The sequence below is a fragment of the Heptranchias perlo genome, chromosome 10 (genome assembly GCF_035084215.1).
Source record: "Heptranchias perlo isolate sHepPer1 chromosome 10, sHepPer1.hap1, whole genome shotgun sequence".
NCBI lineage: Eukaryota > Metazoa > Chordata > Chondrichthyes > Hexanchiformes > Hexanchidae > Heptranchias > Heptranchias perlo.
The window spans coordinates 1,748,529-1,767,290 of NC_090334.1; the positions used below are offsets into that span (position 1 = coordinate 1,748,529).

At 47.5% G+C, this 18,762-nt stretch overlaps 1 protein-coding gene across 8 annotated transcripts in view; it reads left to right on the forward strand.

Annotated features, from left to right (window-relative positions):
* The window catches only part of ptgr2 (prostaglandin reductase 2), an 81,969-nt gene that overhangs the window by 31,245 nt on the left and 31,962 nt on the right, over positions 1-18,762 (forward strand). For all 8 annotated transcript variants that reach the window (XM_067991108.1, XM_067991109.1, XM_067991111.1 and 5 more), the window contains one exon: positions 15,586-15,756. In XM_067991108.1, coding sequence (XP_067847209.1) covers positions 15,586-15,756 — 171 coding nt within the window. The remainder of the gene's footprint in view (positions 1-15,585; positions 15,757-18,762) is intronic.

The window sequence follows — 18,762 nt, forward strand, 5'->3', positions numbered from 1 at the left end:
AGTGTTTCAAATATAAATTATAGAATTTACAGCACAGAAACTGGCCATTCGGCCCAACTGGTCTATGCCAGCGTTTATGCTCCACACGAGCCTCCTCCCACCCCTCTTCATCTCACCCTATCACCATATCCTTCTATTTCTTTCTCCCTCGTGTATTTATCTAGCTTCCCCTTAAATGCATCTATGCCAATCGCCTCAACTACTCCTTATCATAGTATCATAGTAGGTACAGCACAGGAGGAGGCCATTCGATCCATTGTGCCTGTGTCAGCTCTTTGACAGAGCTATCCAATTAGTACCATAGCCCTGCAGATTTTTTCCCTTCAAGTATGTATCCAATTCCCTTTTGAAAGTTACTACTGAATCTGCTTCCACCACTCTTTCTGGCAGTGCATTCCAGATCATAACAACTCGCTGCAATAAAAAATGTTTCCTCAAATCGCCTCTGGCACTGGTTACTGACCCTTCTGCCACTGGAAACATTTTCTCCTTATTTACTCTATCAAAACTGTGCATGATTTTGAACCTCTATTAAATCTCCTCTTAACCTTCTCTGTTCTAAGGAGAACAATCCCAGCTTCTCCAGTCTCTCCACATAACTGAAGTCCCTCATCCCTTGAACCATTCTAGTAAATCTCCTCTGCACCCTCTCTAAGGCCTTGACATCCTTCCTAAAGTGTGGTGCCCAGAATTAAACACAATACTCCAGCTGAGGCCTAACCAGTGTTTTATAAAGGTTTAGCATAATTTCCTTTGTTTTGTACTCTATGCCTCTATTAATAAAGCCCAGGATCCCATTTGCTTTTTTAATAGCATGCTCAACTTGTCCTGCCACCTTCAAAGATTTGTGTACATATACCCCCAGGTCTCTCTGTTCCTGCACCCCCTTTAAAATTGTACCATTTAGTTTATATTGCCTCTCCTCATTCTTCCTACCAAAATGCATTACTTCACACTTCTCTGTGTTAAATTTCATCTGCCATGTGTCTGCCCATTTCACCAGCCTGTCTCTGTCCTCCTGAAGTCTGTTACTACATTTCCAAGTTTCATGTCATCTGCAACTTTGAAACTTATGGTAGCAAATTCCACATTCTAACCATTCTCTGGGTAAAGAATGCCCTAACTATGCCCTAACTATAATCCTTCAAAGTTCTCTAGATTCAGGAACTGTCCCTCTGGATTGGAAAATTGCACATCACTCCGCTTTTTAAGAAAGGAGAGAGAGGGAAACCAGGGAATTATAGACCAGTTAGCCGAACATCTGTTGTGGGGAAAATGCTGGAGTCTATAATTAAGGATAGGGTGACTGAAGACCTCGAGAATTTTCAATTAATCAGAGAGAGCCAGCATGGATTTGTGAAAGGTACGTCGTGCCTGACAAACCTGATTGAATTTTTTGAAGAGGTGACTAAAGTAGTGGACAGGGGACTGTCAATAGATGTTATTTATATGGACTTCCAGAGGGCATTTGATAAGGTCCCACATAAGAGACTGTTAGCTAAGATAGAAGCCCATGGAATCGAGGGAAAAGTACGGACTTGGAAGTTGGCTGAGTGAAAGGCGACAGAGAGTAGGGATAATGGGTAGGTACTCACATTGGCAGGATGTGACTAGTGGAGTCCCGCAGGGATCTGTCTTGGGGCCTCAATTATTCACAATATTTATTAACGACTTAGATGAAGGCACAGAAAGTCTCATAGCTACGTTTGCCGATGACACAAAGATTGGTGGTATTGTAAGCAGTGTAGATGAAAACATAAAATTACAAAGCGATATTGATAGATTAGGTGAATGGGCAAAACTGTGGCAAATGGAATTCAGTGTAGACAAATGTGAGGTCATCCACTTTGGATCAAGAAAGGATAGAACAGGGTACTTCCTAAATGGTAAAAAGTTTAAAAACAGTGGATGTCCAAAGGGACCGAGGGGTTCAGGTACATAGATCATTGAAGTGTCATGAACAGGTGCAGAAAATAATAGGCCTTTATATCTAGAGGACTGGAGTACAAGGGGGCAGAAGTTTTGCTGCAGCTATACAAAACCCTGGTTGGACCGCACCTGGAGTACTGTGAGCAGTTCTGGGCACCGCACCTTCGGAAGGACATATTGGCCTTGGAGGGAGTGCAGCGTAGGTTTACAGGAATGATACCTGGACTTCAAGGGTTAAGTTACGAGGAGAGATTACACAAATTGGGGTTGTATTCTCTGGAGTTTTGAAGGTTAAGGGGTGATCTGATCGAAGTTTATAAGATATTAAGGGGAATGGATAGGGTGGATAGAGAGAAACTATTTCCGCAGATTGGGGATTCTAGGAGTCGGGGGCACAGTCTAAAAATTAGAGCCAGACCTTTCAGGAGCGAGATTAGAAAACATTTCTACACACAAAGGGTGGTAGAAGTTTGGAACTCCCTTCCGCAAACGGCAATTGATACTAGCTCAATTGCTAAATTTAAATGTGAGATGGATAGCTTTTTGGCAATCAAAGGTATTAAGGGATATGGGCCAAAGGCAGGTATATGGAGTTAGATCACAGATCAGCCATGATCTTATCAAATGGCGGAGCAGGCACGAGGGGCTGAATGGCCTACTCCTGTTCCTATGTTCCTAGAAGTTTCTCCTGAATTCCCTGTTGGATTTATTAGTGACTATCTTATATTTGTGAACCGAGTTCTGGTCTCCCCCCACAAGTGGAAACATCTTCTCTACGTCTAGCCTATCAAACCCCTTCATAATTTTATAGACCTCTCTCAGGTCTTTCAGAAAATGACATTTTGGAATACAGTATCTGAGTAATTTGATAAATGGTGTGTGGTAAGTGTAACATGCTTTGAAGGAACAGGTGACTTTGGACCTTTTTTTTTATTCGTTCACGGGATGTGGGCGTCGCTGGCAAGGCCGGCATTTATTGCCCATCCCTAATTGCCCTTGAGAAGGTGGTGGTGAGCCGCCTTCTTGAACCGCTGCAGTCCGTGTGGTGACGGTTCTCCCACAGTGCTGTTAGGAAGGGAGTTCCAGGATTTTGACCCAGCGACAATGAAGGAACGGCGATATATTTCCAAGTCGGGATGGTGTGTGACTTGGAGGGGAACGTGCAGGTGGTGTTGTTCCCATGCGCCTGCTGCCCTTGTCCTTCTAGGTGGTAGAGGTCGCGGGTTTGGGAGGTGCTGTCGAAGAAGCCTTGGCGAGTTGCTGCAGTGCATCCTGTGGATGGTGCACACTGCAGCCACAGTGCGCCGGTGGTGAAGGGAGTGAACGTTTAGGGTGGTGGATGGGGTGCCAATCAAGCGGGCTGCTTTATCTTGGATGGTGTCGAGCTTCTTGAGTGTTGTTGGAGCTGCACTCATCCAGGCAAGTGGAGAGTATTCCATCACACTCCTGACTTGTGCCTTGAGCGGTGGAAAGGCTTTGGGGAGTCAGGAGGTGAGTCACTCGCCGCAGAATACCCAGCCTCTGACCTGCTCTCGTAGCCACAGTATTTATATGGCTGGTCCAGTTAAGTTTCTGGTCAATGGTGACCCCCAGGATGTTGATGGTGGGGGATTCGGCGATGGTAATGCCGTTGAATGTCAAGGGGAGGTGGTTAGACACTCTCTTGTTGGAGATGGTCATTGCCTGGCACTTATCTGGCGCGAATGTTACTTGCCACTTATCAGCCCAAGCCTGGATGTTGTCCAGGTCTTGCTGCATGCGGGCTCGGACTGCTTCATTATCTGAGGGGTTGCGAATGGAACTGAACACTGTGCAGTCATCAGCGAACATCCCCATTTCTGACCTTATGATGGAGGGAAGGTCATTGATGAAGCAGCTGAAGATGGTTGGGCCTAGGACACTGCCCTGAGGAACTCCTGCAGCAATGCCCTGGGGCTGAGATGCTTGGCCTCCAACAACCACTACCATCTTCCTTTGTGCTAGGTATGACTCCAGCCACTGGAGAGTTTTCCCCCTGATTCCCATTGACTTCAATTTTACTAGGGCTCCTTGGTGCCACACTCGGTCAAATGCTGCCTTGATGTCAAGGGCAGTCACTCTCACCTCACCTCTGGAATTCAGCTCTTTTGTCCATGTTTGGACCAAGGCTGTAATGAGGTCTGGAGCCGAGTGGTCCTGGCGGAACCCAAACTGAGCATTGGTGAGCAGGTTATTGGTGAGTAAGTGCCGCTTGATAGCACTGTCGACGACACCTTCCATCACTTTGCTGATGATTGAGAGTAGACTGATGGGGCGGTAATTGGCCGGATTAGATTTGTCCTGCTTTTTGTGGACAGGACATACCTGGGCAATTTTCCACATTGTCGGGTGGATGCCAGTGTTGTAGCTGTACTGGAACAGCTTGGCTAGAGGCACAGCTAGTTCTGGAGCACAAGTCTTCAGCACTACAGCTGGGATGTTGTCGGGGCCCATAGCCTTTGCTGTATCCAGTGCACTCAGCCGTTTCTTGATATCACGTGGAGTGAATCGAATTGGCCGAAGACTGGCTTCCGTGATGGTGGGGATATCGGGAGGATGCTGAGATGGATTATCCACTCGGCACTTCTGGCTGAAGATTTTTGCAAACGCTTCAGCCTTGTCTTTTGCACTCACGTGCTGGACTCCGCCATCATTGAGAATGGGGATGTTTGCAGAGCCTCCTCCTCCCGTTAGTTGTTTAATTGTCCACCACCATTCACGACTGGATGTGGCAGGACTGCAGAGCTTTGATCTGATCCGTTGGTTGTGGAATCGCTTAGCTCTGTCTATAGCATGTTGCTTCCGCTGTTTAGCATGCATGTAGTCCTGAGTTGTAGCTTCACCAGGTTGGCACCTCATTTTTAGGTACGCCTGGTGCTGCTCCTGGCATGCTCTTCTACACTCCTCATTGAACCAGGGTTGATCCCCTGGCTTGTTGGTAATGGTAGAGTGAGGAATATGCCGGGCCATGAGGTTACAGATTGTGCTGGAATACAATTCTGCTGCTGCTGATGGCCCACAGCGCCTCATGGATGCCCAATTTTGAACTGCCAGATCTGTTCTGAATCTATCCCATTTAGCATGGTGGTAGTGCCACACAACACGTTGGATGGTGTCCTCAGTGCGAAGACGGGATTTCATCTCCATGAGGACTGTGCGGTGGTCACTCCGACCAATACTGTCATGGACAGATGCATTTGCGACAGGTAGATTGGTGAGGACGAGGTCAAGTAAGTTTTTCCCCCGTGTTGGTTCGCTCACCACCTGCCGCAGGCCCAGTCTAGCAGCTATGTCCTGTGGGGCTTAATTTTAAAATGAAAGTCTGGGGGCAGGGGGGCAAATAAAATCATGTTTTTTTGGAGCGGGCAGAAATCCCGGCTCCAACTCGCTGAAGAACCGCGCACGACCCAGTGTCATCTGCTGGGAGCGCCCCGTTCCCAAACTTGGACGTCCCGCCGGCAGTTAAATATGAAGGAGCCGTGTTTCAGCTGGCAGCCGTTTGGACATTTAAATCAAAAGCAAAATACTGCGGATGCTGGAAATCTGAAATAAAAACAGAAAATGCTGGAAATACTCAGCAAGTCAGGCAGCATCTGTGGAGAAAGAAATAGAGTTAATGGGTCAGGTCGAAGACCTTTCGCCACAACTGGAAGAAGTTTTTGAGCAAGTACAGAGCCTGGGAAAGGGGGGGGGGCGGAGAGAGGGGAGGGGACATTTAAATTCCTGTTTGACAGATGGGGATAAAAGGTGAGTTATTGCAGCAGGGCACTCAGTTCTCTCAGACAAACTTTTGACTGAGAAATCTTTGTGTTTACACTCAGAATTCTTCTGTTTACACATATTTTAAAGTTTAAACTTTTAAGTTTCTGTCAGGCTTCAGCAGAGAGAGCTGCTGTAGCAAGTTAATTGGTTAGCTAGATTAAACTGGTACTTGAAGGTGGGACAGGCCTGACTCATCTGAGTCACAAACTGTAGAAATACAGGGGCCTGTCAGTGCGACAGCACGGTGTGCAGACAACACAGTGTGAACTGAGAGTTTGGTAAGTGTGGGAGTTGGGGGAAGTGGGGGAAGGAGGTGCTGCTTTGCCTTGCTTTTCCGAACTTTTTCCCCAGAGCGGCAGTGGACCTGAGAGTAGAAGACTGAGATTGGGGAATAAAAGCAGCAGCAGACCTGCAACAAGAGACAACTACTGTGCGACGTCACAGGTGAGGCAGGAGAGTCCGAGAGGTGAGCAGAGTATAAAAGGAGAGACCTAGAGCGGGAGGAGAGTCTGAGAGTCTAAGGCAAGTCATGGCAGCACAGCTCCTGCACAATGTGGGAAGTCATGGACACTACCAGTGTCCCTGGTGACCATGTGTGCAGGAAGTGTGTCCAGCTGCAGCTACTGGCTAACCGTCTTTCAGAGCTGGAGCTGCGGGTGGATTCACTGTGGAGCATCCGCGATGCTGAGACTATCGTGGATAGCACGTTCAGTGAGGTGGTCACACCGCAGGTAAAGATTACGCAGGCAGAAAGGAAATGGGTGACCGCCAGGCAGAGTAAAAGGACTAGGCAGGTAGAGCAGGAGTCCCCTGGGGCTATCTCCCCCTCAAACAGATATTCTGCTTTCGATACTGTTGGGGGAGATGGCTTATCAGGGGAAAGCAGCAAGAGCCAGGTTCCGGGCACCACGGGTGGCTCTGCTGCACAGGAGGGGAGGAAGAAGAGTGGCAGGGCTATAGTGATTGGGGATTCCATTGTAAGGGGAACAGATAGGCGTTTCTGCGGCCGCAAACGTGACTCCAGGATGGTATGTTGCCTCCTTGGTGCTAGGGTCAAAGATGTCACGGGGCGGCTGCAGGGCATTCTGGAGAGGGAGGGTGAACAGCCAGTAGTCGTGGTCCATATTGGTACCAACGACATAGGTTTAAAAAAAAAAGGGATGAGGTCCTGCAAGGTGAATTTAAGGAGTTAGGAGATAAATTAAAAAGCAGGACTTCAAAGGTAGTGATCTCAGGATGACTACCAGTGCCATGTGCTAGTGAGTATAGGAACAGGAGAATAGACAGGATGAATGCGTGGCTGCAGGGATGGTGTAGGAGGGAGAGATTTAGATTCCTGGGACATTGGGACCGGTTCTGGGGAAGGTGGGACCTGTACAAGCGTGACGGGTTACACCCGAGCAGGACCGGGACAAATGTCCTCGCGGGGGTGTTTGCTAGTGCTGTTGGGGAAGGTTTAAACTAGAGTGGCAGGGGGATGGGAACCTGAGCGGGGAGTCAGAAGAGAATAAAGTTGAGAGCAGCAAGAGAGGGGAAGACCCAGGGGAAATCTACAATACAAATAGTACAAACAGTTGTTCAAGAACAAGTGAAAGGGAAAAGCGTAGAGCAGCAGAAAGAAAGTGTACTTTAGGCACGACAGATAAAATAAAAACTAGAAGACGTAAGGCGATTAACCCAGCATCAAAGCTGTGGCAGGGGGTTGGGAACCTGAGCAGGGAGACAGAGGAAAGCGTGTCAGGAAGGGACAGAAGGTATGGAGTAAAAGGTAAAGTGTTAAAAAAGGAAAAAGCAGGAACTAAGTGTCACAAAACATATTTGAAAGTTCTTTATCTGAATGCACGAGTTAACGGCACAAATAACTATATATGGGTATGATCTTGTGGCCATTACAGAAACATGGCTGCAGGTGACAACGACTGGGAATTAAATATGCCAGGGTATTTAACAATCAGGAAGGACAGGCAGGAAGGAAGAGGAGGTGGGGTGGCTATGTTAATAAAGGAAGGAATCACTGTAATACAGAGAAAAGATATTGGGACAAAGGATCAGGATAATGAAACAGTTTGGGTAGAGATAAGGAATAATAAGGGGTAAAAAACACTAGTGGGCGTAGTATATAGGCCTCCTAATAGTTGCAACTCTGCTGGAAGAAGTATTAATCAGGAAATGGTCCGGGCATGTAATAAGGGAACAGCTATAATTATGGGGGATTTTAACTATCATATTAACTGGACAAATCAAATTGGGCAGGGCAGCCTTGAGGAAGAGTTTATTGAGTGTATTTGGGATGGATTTCTTGAGCAGTATGTAACTGATCCTACAAGGGGGCAAGCAACCTTGGACCTGGTCCTGTGTAATGAGCCAGGATTAATTAATAATGTCCTAGTTAAGGATCCCCTTGGAATGAGTGACCATAACATGGTTACATTCTATATCTAATTAGAGGGTGAGAAGGTTGGTTCTCAAACAAGCGTACTGAGCTTGAATAAAGGAGACTATGATGGTATGAGAGCGGAATTGATTAAAGTGGACTGGGAAAATAGATTAAAGGGTAAGACGGTATATGAGCAGTGGTGTTCATTCAAGGAGTTATTTTACAACTTTCAAAAAATATATATTCCACTGAGGAAAAAAGGGTGTAAAAGAAATGACAGCCATCCGTGGCTAAGTAAAGAAATTAAGGATAGTATCCGACTAAAAACAAGGACATATAAGGTAGCCAAACTTAGTGGGAGGATAGAAGATTGGGAAGTCTTCAAAAGACAGCAAAAAGTAACTAAAGGATTGATTAAGAAAGGGAAGATAGATTAAGAAAATAAATTCGCAAAAAATATAAAAACAGATAGCAAGAGTTTCTATAGTTATATAAAAAGAAAAAGGGTGGCTGAGGCAAACATAGGTCCCTTAGAGGATGAGACCGGGAAATTAATGGTGGGAAACATGGAGATGGCAAAAATGCTGAACAAATATTTTGTTTCAGTCTTTACGGTAGAGGACACTAAGAATATCCCAACACTGGACAAACAGGGGGCTCTGGGGGGGAGGAGCTAAATACGATTAAAATCATTAAGGAATTGGTACTCAGTAAATTAATGGGACTCAAGGCGGATAAATCCCCTGGACCTAATGGCTTACATCCTAGCGTCTTGAGGGAAGTGGCAGTAGGGATTGTGGATGCTTTGGTAATAATTTTCCAAAATTCTCTGGACTCGGCAAAGTTCCCGGCAGATTGGAAAACTGCTAATGTAACACCCTTATTTAAAAAGGGTAGTAGGCAGAAGGCTGGAAATTATAGACCAGTTAGCCTAACATCTGTGGTGGGTAAAATTTTGGAGTCTATTATTAAGGAGACAGTAGCGGAACATTTGGATAAACATAATTTAATAGGACAAAGTCAGCATGGCTTTATGAAGGGGAAGTCATGTCTGACAAATTTGCTTGAGTTCTTTGAGGACAGAACGTACAGGGTAGATAAAGGGGAACCAGTGGACGTAGTGTATTTAGACTTCCAGAAGGCATTCGACAAGGTGCCACATAAAAGATTATTGCTAAAGATAAAGAATCACTGGATTGGGGGTAATATTCTGGCATGGGTGGAGGATTGGTTATCTAACAGGAAGCAGAGAGTTGGGATAAATGGTTCATTCTCGGACTGGCAACCAGTAGCCAGTGGTGTTCTACAGGGGTCAGTGCTGGGTCCCCAACTCTTTACAATCTATATTAACGATTTGGAGGAGGGGACCGAGTGTAACATATCAAAGTTTGCAGATGATACAAAGATGGGAGGGAAAGTAGAGAGTGAGGAGGACATAAAAAACCTACAAGGGGATATAGACAGGCTGGGTGAGTGGGCGGAGATTTGGCAGATGCAATACAGTATTGGAAAATGTGAGGTTATGTACTTTGGCAGGAAAAATCAGAGAGCAAGTTATTATCTTAATGGCGAGAAACTGGAAAGTACTTGAGTACAAAGGGATCTGGGGGTCCTAGTGCAAGAAAATCAAAAAGTTAGTATGCAGGTGCAGCAGGTGATCAAGAAAGCCAACGGAATGTTGGCGTTTATTGCTAGGGGGATAGAATATAAAAACAAGGAGGTATTGCTGCAGTTATATAAGGTATTGGTGAGACCTCACCTGGAATACTGCATACAGTTTTGGTGTCCATACTTAAGAAAAGACATACTTGCTCTCGAGGCAGCACATAGAAGGTTCACTCAGTTAATCCTGGGGATGAGGGGGTGGACATATGAGGAGAGGTTGAGTAGATTGGGACTCTACTCATTGGAGTTCAGAAGAATGAGAGGCGATCTTATTGAAACATATAAGATTGTGAAGGGGCTTGATCGGGTGGATGCGGTAAGGATGTTCCCAAGGATGGGTGAAACTAGAATGAGGGGGCATAATCTTAGAATAAGGGGCTGCTCTTTCAAAACTGAGATGAGGAGAAACTTCTTCACTCAGAGGGTAGTAGGTCTGTGGAATTTGCTGCCCCAGGAAGCTGTGGAAGCTACATCATTAAACAAATTTAAAACAGAAATAGACAGTTTCCTCGAAGTAAAGGGAATTAGGGGTTATGGGGAGCGGGCAGGAAATTGGACATGAATTTAGATTTGAGGTTAGGATCAGATCAGCCATGATCTTATTGAATGGCGGAGCAGGCTCGAGGGGCCGATTGGCCTACTCCTTCTCCTATTTCTTATGTTCTTATGTTCTTATGTTTACCATCTTTTCGGACCCCCTCAAACTCTCACCATCAGGATGGGGGGCGCCATGGCTGCATTCACCACTACATCCGAGGACGAACAACATCACCATCCTGGCCAGGCACGGCGTCCACCTCCGCCACGTGGAGCTCCACAACACAGTGCTGCGCCACAGGCACCTGCACAAGAGCACAGAGGGCAACAACAGAGAGAGCGACATTGCAGGAGGCACTACCCTCGCCACCGGGTCTACAGACCGAGGCTCAGCTTCCTGGACCTCTATGAGGAGCAGTGCATACGGAGGCTCAGAGTCAGTCGCCAGGTAGTCGCGGACGTCTGCAGCCTCCTTCATGCCGAGCTGCTCCCAACTGGGCCGAGCAACATCTCATTACCCGTCGCTGTTAAAGTCACCACTGCCCTCAACTTCTTCCCCTCTGGATCATTCCAGGGTGCCGCCAGGGACATCACTGGGGTCTCTCAGTCGTCTGCACACAAGTGCGTAAGGCAGGTCACCGACGGCTTGTTTCGCAGGGCCTCGCAATACGTCAACTTCCCCATGGATGACCTCAGCCAGACGGAGAGGGCAGTGGGATTCCACGCTGTGTCTGGCTTCCCACGGGTGCAGGGTGTAATCGATTGCACCCATATAGCAATTCGAGCACCTCCACACGAGCCAGGACTGTTCATCAACAGGAAGGAGTATCACTCCATCAGCACTCAGCTCACCTGTGACCACCGCAAGAGATTCCTTCACGTGTGCGCCAGATTCCCTGGCAACTGCCACGATTCCTTCATCCTCCGGGAATCCAACATCCCGCCCCTCTTCCACGCACCGAACACCCGCAAGGGCTGGCTCCTCGGGACAAGGGATATCCCCTGCACACGTGGCTCATGACACCTCTGAGGAACCCCATCACTGAGCAACAGTGTCGATATAACGACAGCCACATCGCCACCAGGTCTACAATTGAGCATGTTATAGGGCTGCTCAAGATGCGATTCAGGTGCCTTGATCATTCTGGGAGAGCTTCAATACGCACCAGACAGAGTGGGACACATTATAGTCGTGTGTTGTGCCCTGCACAATATGGCACAACAGAGAGGTGACGCTGGAGGAGGCCCCATCCACATCTGCCACCCACATTGAGGAGGAGGAGGAGGAGGAAGAGCAGGAGGAGGAGGAGGAGGAGCAGGAGGAGCAACCCATGGGCAGAGCAGCGACTCACCTGGCTGCTCGTGAGGCCAGGGAGTCACTGATATGTGAACGGTTCTCCTAACATCAGACAGTGTGAAGAGTCCAGTCCTCACCACCTGGACAGAGCAGCGCCCACACCAGCCCCCCCACCCCCACCTCACCCCTCCCTGCACAAAACAGTCCTGTAACTACACATACACCCACTGTAGAGTGACCCAATGGGTGGCATCAAGTGTGGGTGCTCATGGTGATCCTCGTGAAAGGGCCCATCACAAAAGGCAGTCAACAATGGCAGGACGTGGCAGTAGTGGTGAGAATGATAACATTTAATGTGACTTTAACATAAACTAAATATAACTGAGAAACATGACCAACCGTCAAACACCCTTGTGCATCCCCTTTGTGCTCACAAAACCTTCCCCTTTCTCTTCCATCTACTTCTACGTGGTGCATCCCCTGTGGCTGCAGCAGAGGTAGTGGCAGGTTGCTCTTGTTCATGCCCTGACCGATTAGATGCTTTGGGCCTACGCCCTCTGGGTTTTGGTGCCCGTGAGGGCCCCTCCAAAGACTGCTCCACCTGCACCTGTGCAGGGGCAGACTCGGCCACCTGGAGAGGAGGCAGCATTGTGGGTACTGGTTGAGAGGGGGGCAACGGGTGAGACATGGGAGCGCTTTGAGTGGCGTCCTCACTTCCATGTCCTCTTTGCCCATCATCCCTCTCCTGGGCCAGTCCCACATCTCTCATACCACCCTGCTGGACGACAGTTTGGAGGACATGTGTGAAGCCTTGGAAGGCCAGTGCTGGTATTTCTGCCTGTCTGTTTAAGGCGGCAGAAAGTTGCTCACCCTGAGTCCGAATGGCCGCTGTCAGGGCCTGAATGGACTCATATTTGTGAACCGTGCTTGAAGCTCATTGGAGTCAAGCCTTCTGTCCATCGCAGACATTCCTACACTTACCCGTGACACTATCACAGACATTCCTACACTTACCCGTGACACTATCGCAGACATTCCCACACTTACCCGTGACACTATCTCAGACATTTCCTCAGTTACCTGCGACACTATCTCAAATTGAATGTTGTCGTTTATTGCCAGGGGAATGGAATATAAAAGTAGAGATGTTTTACTACAGTTGTACAGGGCATTGGTGAGACCACATCTGGAATACTGTGTGCAGTTTTGGTCTCCTTATTTAAGAAAGGACATAATTGCTTGGGAGGCAGTTCAGAGAAGGTTCACTCGACTGATTCCTGAGATGAGGGGGTTATCTTATGAGGAAAGGATGGACAAGTTGGGCCTGTATACACTGGAATTTAGAAGAATGAAAGGTGATCTTATTGAAACATATAAGATCCTGAGGGGAGTAGAAGGGGTAGATGCTGAGAGGATGTTTCCCCTTGTGGGGGAGACTAGAACTCGGGGTCACAGTTTAAAAATAAGGGGTCTCCCATTTAAGTCGGAGATGAGGAGAAATTTTTTCTCTGAGATTCGTGAGTCTGTGGAACTCCCTTCCCCAGAGAGCGGTGGAGGCAGGGTCATTGAATATTTTTAAGGCTGAGTTAGATAGATTCCTGATTAACAAGGGAGTCAAAGGTTATAGTAGATAGACTGGAAAGTAGGGTTGAGGTCACAATCAGATCAGCCATGATCTTATCAAATGGCAGAGCAGGCTCGAGGGGCCGAATGGCCTACTCCTGCTCTTAATTCGTATGTTCGTAGATATTCCCTCCCATACCTGTGCCACCATTCCACTCATGCAGGAGTTGGACTCCTCCATCCTCTGCGCTATTGTGGAGAGTGCGCGTGGCACCTGTTCCAGCACCTCGCAAATGTGCTGCTGCCCCTCGATCATTCTCCTTTTAAAGGATGGCCCCCAGGGTTCAGCATCTGTGTCCAGCTGAACAGAGCCTGGAGAGCAGTGCTCCCACCGACGCGGACTCTCCACAGCTGCCCCTGCCACCAGTGTCTGCTCGTGCTCACGTGTGTGGTGACTCACCAGGTGCTAACCCATCTAACTGAGGACGAGGACTCACCGAGGTGTGAGTATCTGCGCTGGTGGATGGCTCACTAAGATGTGACGGTGCACCCTCAGAGGCTGGCAGGTCCTCTGGAGAATCGCTCTCTCCCATCACAGCAGTTGTTGAAAGCCCTGTAAGAGAACAGAAGGCAATATTAAGCATCATCACAGATGTGTCATGTTGCGATGAGCATACTGAGGTGTTGAAGATGGCAAGGCATGTTGACATCAATTCATATTGTGTGTAATCAATGTTAAAGATGTGTCGCCAGACGTTTGTGGGGTGCCAGTCTCGGCGTCCCCGATGGACGAGCACTCGAGGGTGCGGCTGATCTCCAGCGCCTCCTCCTCTGCCTCTGTGAGGACCACTATTTGTGGAGGCCCCCCTCCAGTCCTCGCCCTCTCGCGTAAATTCTGAGCTCTCTTCTAGAAGGGGAGAAAGTACAGACGTGTGAGTGAGTGATGGTGAAGTGTTCAACCGATGAATGCATTGGTTTGGGTGAGGCTGACCGTGAAAGAGATGCATCAGAGGGTGAGTATGAGACAGAGCCATCACATTGGATGGGGATTGGGGTGAGTGGTATTGGGGAGGTGAGGAAGTGCAGGTAAGTTGAGGATGAGCTTTGAGTGGGTGTGATGAGTGATGTGATAGAGTAGTGTTGGCAGTGCAGAATGAGTTGGGGGAGTTGGGGGCAGTGATTTGGAAGACGGAACGTAGGAGAATGAGTAAGTTTACTCACTTTGGCTGACCTAGTTAGGTCATTGAAGCGCTGCCTGCACTGGATCCAGGTGTGTGAGATGTTGCTGCTGCTGGTGACCTCCTCTGCCACCTTGAGCCAGGCCTTCTTGGTGGCAGAGGCAGGGCACTTCCTCCCATCCACCGGGTAAAATAGTTCCCTCCTCCTCCTCACCCCGGCCAGCAGCACCTGAAGTGAGGCATCGCTGAATCTTGGAGCAGTCTTGCCCCTGTGCTGCTCCATTGGGTCTTCTTGCTCTTTGCTCCAAGAAAATCCATTGGAGCAGTGGCCCTTTAAATCCAGACGCTCCAGCCGACAGCCTGTCATGCGGGTACGCAGTCCGCCCGCTGCGCAGCTTTCCAATGGCAAACCCGGAAACAAGATTAATGGCCACCAATTAAGCCGTGATCGCGTGGGAAACGGTAAGTTTTTATTATTTGCGTTTGCCGCGGGCCAATTGACACGCCCCCAGCCCGCTGCCCTTTTAAAATTGAGCCCATGGGTTCCCAAAGCTCTCCCCCACTGGGGTTTTCCTCACCTAATTTCTGGGTCTGTTGTAGACTCATTAGAATTGGTTGTTCTGATTAGTCAACAGCCCTGGTTGCCAAGCAAGTATTAACAATAAGTTGTTGCCTTGAGCTCTGAACGCACAATGTGCCAATTACACACGGTAAAATGATGATGAGCTTCAAGTTAAGTGTTAATTATATACGATGTGACCAAATTCAGCCTAATTATATGTGACTGCTGCTTCCTCTTCCTCAAAAGAGCTGGGAGGACTGTGCAGATACATTGGTGGTAATTCTAACTTAACTCACCGGGCGGGAATCCCACGGAAAGCTGGTTTTACACCCCACCCAATATTACTCCCCACTGACTTCAATAAAGAGAAAGACTTGCATTTATATAGCGCCTTTCAGGACCTCAGGACATCCCAAAGCACTTTACAGCCAATGAAGTAGATTTGAGGTGTAGTCACTGTCGCAATGTAGGAAAAGTGGCAGCCAATTTGCGCACAGCAAGATCCCAGCAATGTGATAATGACCAATGGAGAGTAAAATCGGAGGTGGTGTAGAACCAGCATTACACCCGACCCCGTCAGTTTCCCGATGGGCGGGTTAGGTTAAATTTACCCCCCCCCCCCCACCCACCCACCCACCCACCCACTCCAATTGTTTCACTTCACCTGGCTATTTTGTTCATCATCTTATTGTTGCAGCTTGACCCTGAACTGGTTGATGGGCACCTCTCCCATTTCCTGGGGGTCGTGGGAATGCCTGGCCTCACCTCTTTGCTGGGCGTGAGGGAAAAAGGTCACGTGAAGCCTGGAACCAATCAGACGATGGTGGTCAGCGGTGCGGCGGGAGCTTGTGGGATGTTGGCCGGCCAGGTACGTGGAAAGGATTGACACCAGAGACATGAAGGAACCAGTACTGGATTCCTTTATGTCCTTTTAGGTATTGATGGTCACCTTGAGTCTCTAGACTCACTGTGACCTTCAACTCTGAAGCATGGAAACCCGTATTTCTATCACCTCAGTCACAAGGAGGAACATAGGTTCAAGAGGAGGCCATTCAGCCCCTCGAGCGTGTTCCGCCATTCAATTAGATCATGGCTAATCTGCATCTTAACTCCGTTTACCCGCCTTGGTTCCATATCCCTTAATACCCTTAACCAACAAAAATCTATCAGTCTCAGTTTTGGAATTTTCAATTGACCCCCGGCCTCAGCAGCTTTTTTAGGGGGGAGAGTTCCTGATTTCCACTCCCCTTTGTGTGAAGAAATGCTTCCTGACATCACCCCGAACGGCCTAGCTCTAATTTTAAGATTATTCCCCCTTGTTCTGGACTCTCCCACCAGAGGAAATAATTTCTCTCTATCTACCCTATCAAATCCTTTAATCATCTTAAACACCTCAATTAGATCACCCCTTAATCTTCTACACTCGAGGGAATACAAGCCTATAATTCTATTCTATAATTCTATAAAGCCAAGTCAATACAATCTGTCCTCATAATTTAACCCTTTTAGTCCGGCTATCATTCTGGTGAATCTGCACTGCTCCCCCTCCAAGGCCAATGTATCCTTCCTGATCTCCAGATGGGGTTTCACCAGAGCTCTGTACAGCTGTAACATAACATCCGCCCCTTTGTATTCCAGCCCTCTTGAGATAAAGGTCAACATACAAACATACGAATTAAGAGCAGGAGTAGGCCATTCGGCCCCTCGAGCCTGCTCTGCCATTTGATAAGATCATGGCTGATCTGATTGTGACCTCAACCCTACTTTCCCATCTACCTACTATAACCTTTAACTCCCTTGTTAATCAGGAATCTATCCAACTCAGCCTTAAAAATATTCAATGACCCTGCCTCCACCGCTCTCTGGGGAAGGGAGTTCCACAGACTCACGACCCTCTGAGAGAAAAAAATTCTCCTCATCTCCGCCTTAAATGGAAGACCCCTTATTTTTAAACTGTGGCCCCTAGTTCTACTCTCTCCCACAGGTAGAAACATCCTCTCAGCATTTACCCCTTCAAGTCCCCTCAGGATCTTATATGTTTCAATAAGATCACCTCTCATTCTTCTAAACTCCAGTGTATACAGGCCTGACTTGTCCAACCTGGGTCAAAATCCTGGAACTCCCTACCTAACAACACTGTGGGAGAACATTCACCACACAGACTGCAGCGGTTCAAGAAGGCAGCTCACCACCACCTTCTCAAGGGCAATTAGGGATGGGCAATAAATACTGGCCTCGCCAGCGACGCCCACATCCTATGAACGAATTAAGAAAAAACCTTTCCTCATGAGATAACTCCCTCGTCCCAGGAATCAGTCGAGTGAACCTTCTCTGAACTGCCTCCAAAGCAATTATGTCCTTTCTTAAATAAGGAGACCAAAACTGCACATAGTATTCTAAATGTGGTCTCACCAATGCCCTGTACAACTGTAGCAAAACATCTCTACTTTTATATTCCATTCCCCTGGCAATAAATGACAATGTTCCATTTGCCTTCCTAATCACTTGCTGTACCTGCATACTAACTATTTGTGATTCATGCACTAGGACATCCAGATCCCTCTGTACCTCAGAGTTCTGCAATCTCTCTCCATTTAAATAATATACTGCTTTTCTATTCCTCCTGCCAAAGTGGACATGTTCACATTTTCCCACATTATACTCCATCTGCCAAATTTTTGCCCACTCACTTAACCTATCTATATCCCTTTGCAGACTCCTTATGTCCTCTTCACAACTTACTTTCCTACACACCTTTGTGTCATCAGCAAATTTAGCAACCATACATTCGGTCCCTTCATCCAAGTCATTGATATAGATTGTAAATAGTTGAGGCCCCAGCACTGATCCCTGTGGCACTCCACTTGTTACATCTTACCAACCTGAAAATGACCCATTTATGCCTACTCTCTGTTTCCTGTTAGCTAACCAATCCTTTATCCATGCTAATATGTTACCCCCTACACCATGAGCTCTTATTTGGTCTAGTAGCCTTTGATGTGGCACCTTGTCAAAAGCCTTCTGGAAATCCAAGTACACCACATCCACAGGATCCCCTTTATCCACGTTGCTTGTTGCTTCCTCAAAGAACTCGAATAAATTAGTCAAACATATTTCCCTTTCACAAAGCCGTGTTGACTCTGCCTGATTGCATTGAGTTCTGTCTTCATGCCCTCATAATTGCCCTTATTTAAGTTTAAAACACTAGTCTTAGACTTACTCTTCTCTCCCACAAACTGAATGTGAAATTCAATCGTATTGTGATCACTGTTACCTAGAGGCTCCTTTACAATGAGGTGTTCATTGGTGTTCAAACATGTGTTCATAAGTGCTAGCATACAAGAGACTTCAGCACATAATCCAGGCTGACATTCCAGTGAAGTACTGAGGGAGTGCTGCACTGTCGGATGTGCCGCCTTTTGGATGAGACGTTAAACCGAGGCCCCATCTGCACTCCTCAGGTGGATGTAAAAGATCCCATGGCACTACTTTGAAGAAGAGCAGGGGAGTTCTCCCCGGTGTCCTGGCAAATGTATATCCCTCAACCAACACCATTAAATCTGGTTATTATCTCATTATAGCTACAGCTATACATAGCCCTGGTTAGACCACATCTGGAGTACTGTGTTCAGTTCTGGGCACCGCACCTTAGGAAGGATATATTGGCCTTGGAGGGAGTGCAGTGTAGATTTACTAGAATGATACCTAGACTCCAAGGGTTAAATTACAAGGAGAGATTACACAAACTAGGGTTGTATTCCCTGGAATTTGGAAGATTATGGGGTGATTTGATTGAAGTTTTCAAGGTATTAAGGGGAACTGATAGGGTAGATAGGGTAGGATAGAGAAACTACTTCCACTGGTTGAAGAGTCT